Raw genomic sequence first — 4,958 nt, 5'->3', positions numbered from 1 at the left:
TTTTTTTATAATTAAAGTATAATGCGAGTATGAAATAACCACAAAAATCAAACAATTTTAATAGACAAGGTGTGACTGAGCGGATGACAGAGCGTCATTTGGGTTTTTATACGAGATATTTTGAGTGGCCGCTTTTAATCGTAATTTGAACAAATAAATTGATAATTTTGTGGTATTTGGTAAATCTAAATGTCAAATATATAAATCTCATAAGGCTATAATATTATTTATATAATCTATTTACTTAAATTTATATTTTATTCAATTTAATGTCATACAAATATATTATAGTTTATTTGCTAAGTCTAAATAATTATTTTAAAAATTATGAACAATTTAATATGAACTAAATTGTTGGCGTTTATTAAAATATATCATGAGCTATCCGGATACGGTGTTCCTGTGTATTAGTATCTTTTTTGGTATTTTCGTAGGTCATGTGTTAATGTTTAATTTAATTGTATTGATAATGCTAATGCGGAAATCACAGTTTAATTGTTATAGCACTATTAGATTAAGACCGACGATTGAGAGAATATGAACTTCGCACGTTTTCACAATTTTACATTACCTTTGGATTTTGACTGCCTAAAGGTGGGTTTACACGAGACGTGAGCCACGATCGTATTTCACGAACTTGTGAATCGTGACTCACGAGCGTGGTTTCAAAAAGAAACACATGAATCGTGAAGGTGTTTACACGTGAACGCAATTCTCATTCAGTAAGATGGAATCGTTAGTGGCGGAAGCATGTGCTGTTTTGTCCGGTGTATTGACTAAACAACTAAAACGGCGATTAACAGAAATTGACAAATTTAAGTTAAAAAGAAGAAGGAAAAGAAGATGGTGGGTAAGGCAGTGGATTCAAAGACGGAACAATAATGGAGGCTCTACGTTTATTTCCCGTGAATTACGAAATGAAAATCCGGAAGATTTTAAAAACATTTTAAGATTATCAGATACCCACTTTGACTTTTTATTAAATAAAATTCAATTTAATATACAAAAATTGAATACAACAATGAGGGAAGCTATACCAGCAGATACTAAACTCAAAATAACACTTCGCTACTTAGCTACGGGCGATTCGTTTAAAAGCTTGGAATATTTTTTTAGAGTTCCTAAAAGTACCATTAGTAAATTTCTACCTGAAGTTTGTACTGAAATATACGCAGCTCTTGCAGAATTTATTGAAGTAAGTTAAAAAAATATTTAAATACACACCTATTTTTCAAATTAAGATTTTTAAATACTTTATTTTCAATTTTTTGCATACATATTTTAATTGCAAACAAATTTTAACAAAAAAAAACTAAAAAAAAAATAACAACTCCTTTTTTTTACATACTTAATACTTATTAACATTAACAAGAATAATATATAAAACAATTTACATTTCTGAATTTGATAAATCTGTAATCATATAATTGCTATCTTCGGCCTCCGTGAATGGACTTTCTGATAACAGTTCTTCAAACATTGCAGGTGATCCAAAATCACTTGTATACGTATTTGTACTAGAAGATCTTTGTTGTTCGTGTAATACATTTGCATTATTATTTTCTATTATTTCATTCATAATCATGTTGGTTATATTTTGTTGTAATAAGCATGCTTTTTTAAGTGGTAGGTCTCTTAATACCGATGCTATATATTTACCAAACTGATCAAAACTGTCTTCTTTTTTACTTAATTTTTGAGCTCTTTCAGCAATACTATCCAATTGTTTTACAGCAGCTAAAACAGTGTCAGTTTCATTAGAGCTCGATCTTAAAGTTTCTAATTTTCTGTTCCAATCTCTTTTTCGAGGACTTTTAAACACTTTTTTTTTTAATAGGTGTATTGTTATTATTACTATTAGCAGAAGTACTTGGAACGAGTTTTGTTAAATTTAATTCTACTTCATTATCACTGACGTGTACTTGAAAACTTTCATTTAACTCATTCACAATTTGATTTTTACGATCAGTATTTTCATTATATTTACTATTATTTTCTTTTGATGTTACCTGAAAAATATATTTCATCTTAGGTACCAAGTACAAGAAAGTTGTGGGATGAAATTGAACAAAACTTTCAAAATAGATGGAACTTTCCTAGATGTATCGGAGCAATGGATGGGAAACACATACTAATTAAAGCACCACCTAAAAGTGGAACAGAGTATTACAACTACAAACATCAATATAGCATTATATTATTAGCATTAGTTGACCACAATTACTGTTTTACGTATATTGATGTTGGTGCAAATGGAAAAGCATCAGATGCTGGTGTATTTCGAGAAAGTTCTTTGTTTGAAGCATTGGAAAATAATACACTTAATACCCCCGAAAATGCTGTTATTGTAGCTGATGATGCTTTCCCGCTCAAAACCTATCTGTTGAAACCATATAGCAGAAGAAACTTAACAAGAGAACAAGCAATTTTCAATTATAGATTGTCCAGAGCTAGACGAATATCAGAAAATGCTTTTGGAATACTTGTGAGTAAATTCAGAATTTTTGAAAAACAAATCCCCTTGATAGCTGATAAAGTAGATAAGATTGTTCTTGCATGTTGTGCAATACATAACTGGTTACGAAAAACAAGTCAAGCCTATTTACCACCGGGTCTTATTGACCATGAAGATTACAACTATGAAATCATAAATGGAACATGGAGACAAAACCAAAGTTGCTTGACAAAACTTGTGCCAACAAATAACAGAAATGCCTGCACAGACGCTAAGAAAATTAGAGATGACTATTGTGCATATTTCAACGGAGAAGGAGCTGTTCCATGGCAGTGGAAGTTAATTAAATAAATTTTTATATTTTTATAATTTATTTATACAATTTTTATATTTTGTAATACATTATATAAATAGAAATTTAAATATACTTACATAATTTGAGCATGTATCTCTCATAGTCACATATGGTTTTAAAAATGAATCCATTTTACTAAACCAGATTACATGTGGTACATAAATATCTTCTACAGATGCTCCTGATTTTTCACTAGTTGCAATTTTTTTCAGTTCTTGGCAATATGAACTCCTTAAATTTTTAAATTTACTTATCACATGATCAGGTCCAAAACCTTAAAAAATAAAATAGTTGTTTTCATCAGTTGAAATAAATATATATATATTAGTAGTAAATATAATATTGAATTTGTTAATCTATCTATAAAAAATGAATATGTCCGGTTGTATTATTTGTTGAAAATCTATTTTTAATGCGTCATTCCGTTTTAGTCACTAATTATATATATAATATATTTATTAATGAAAAATAACAAACCTTCAATATTCATGGCTGATACTATTCTTTTCACAGCTTCGACTCTAGCATCTCTATTTCGATATGCCTGTAATTTTGTGTTCCATAAAACTTCTTCCTTTTCGTAATAATCTATGAAATTCATTGTCTGTTCATCGTTCATTTTCATAACATTCTTATTTCCACTCATATCGTATGCTTTTTGTACTTTTCAAATTAAATAATTATTTACCTACCTGTATATTATATTATATATAATATATTTTAATAACAATAAATATTTAAAAAATAAATATGCATTATATTGTACACCGTGACTGAACTTTCACGACTGAAATATCTAACAAGGTTTGATATTGTACGAACCAGTCGTGACAGAATCGTGAATAACAATACCACGATCGTGAATTACGAATTGTCTGTTTACACAGAGTGTGAACCACGATTCCACAAGCCACGATCGTGGCTCACGTCTCGTGTAAACCCACCTTAACACCGGTATCTATTGTGTTGCAATAGCGGGTCGTCGATTTCCGGTGACTAGTTTTTTTTAATACCAGTTATATACAGCATTAAATGTCAGAAAAATATGCATATACAGCCATATAAAATCTTTACAAATTTAAAAAAAAAAACCCTTTTACTTCCTTAGAGGTCGAATTTTGAAAAGTCCTTTTTTAGTGCGCTCCTACATTACTTAAGGAACTTTTATACAAAATTTCAAGTCTCTAGATCTAGTGGTTTGATCTGAGCGTTGATAAGTGAATAGGACGGTCTCCTACATGTATTTAAATAGATAGATTACGATATTAAATGTGATAAATTAATTAAAATACATCAAATTATATTAACAATTAACATAAAGTATCAAATAAAACATTATTTTACGCCTCCACTGCCTATATTATAGGAATGCTGTGTTTGAACACGCGGGAATGAGTATAAGAGCTTTTTCTTTTTATTATATAAATTTATGAAAAAACTTATGGTACGCGTTTAGTAATTATAAATTGTAATACCTAACCTTTTCGTTTCTGATACATTGTATTTGAGTATTTGATTTAATTTTTTTTTATCATAATTGGAGCAAATGAATTGATAATTTTGTGGTATTTTTTAAATCTAAATGTCATAGGTCTATAATATTATATATTGAAATGTGAAAAAAATAAAGTATAATTAATTTTTAATTCTTAATTATTCTAAAAACATAAAAAATTAAATATGAATTATAATGCTGACCCATATTCTAATATAATATATCATTGCGATATTATAACATGATAAATAAAATATTATATATCAGATTATATTGACATTTAACATGAAGTATCAAATCAAACATATTATTTCACACTACCACTGCCTGTATTATAGGAAAACTATATTTCACCAAATAATTTTTTTTAATACAATGAAAGCACTGTATTTATTGTTAATAAGAAAACAAAAATTTTTACGCGATTTTAAATTTATATGTTAGGTACAATATGAAATTAATGATCAACTATTTTCCAAAAAGTTGTAAAGAACCATATCAAACATAATAGTTTCTATTGTGAAAGTGTTTTTGTAATTCAGGAACAAAATATTTGTGTATTGAAAACTTATAAATATACAAGAGAAACAATATCATTATCATTTTGTGAATATAAATAGAACTTTTTACATTTTTTCTTTGATATAACTTAT

At 27.9% G+C, this 4,958-nt stretch overlaps 1 protein-coding gene across 1 annotated transcript; it reads left to right on the top strand.

Annotated features, from left to right (window-relative positions):
- Window positions 1-727: 727 nt before the first annotated feature.
- LOC112600673 (protein ALP1-like) lies at window positions 728-2,806 on the top strand. The gene is made up of 2 exons (XM_025347967.1): window positions 728-1,195; window positions 2,033-2,806. Exons 1-2 carry the CDS (start codon window positions 728-730, stop codon window positions 2,804-2,806), a joined length of 1,242 nt encoding a protein of 413 aa, XP_025203752.1.
- Window positions 2,807-4,958: the final 2,152 nt, after the last annotated feature.

This window comes from Melanaphis sacchari, unplaced genomic scaffold (assembly GCF_002803265.2).
Source record: "Melanaphis sacchari strain LSU unplaced genomic scaffold, SCAv2.0 Contig665_pilon_pilon, whole genome shotgun sequence".
NCBI classification, from domain to species: domain Eukaryota; kingdom Metazoa; phylum Arthropoda; class Insecta; order Hemiptera; family Aphididae; genus Melanaphis; species Melanaphis sacchari.
The sequence above is the reverse complement of the archived record's forward strand: the minus strand, read 5'-3'. Positions and strand labels throughout refer to the sequence as shown.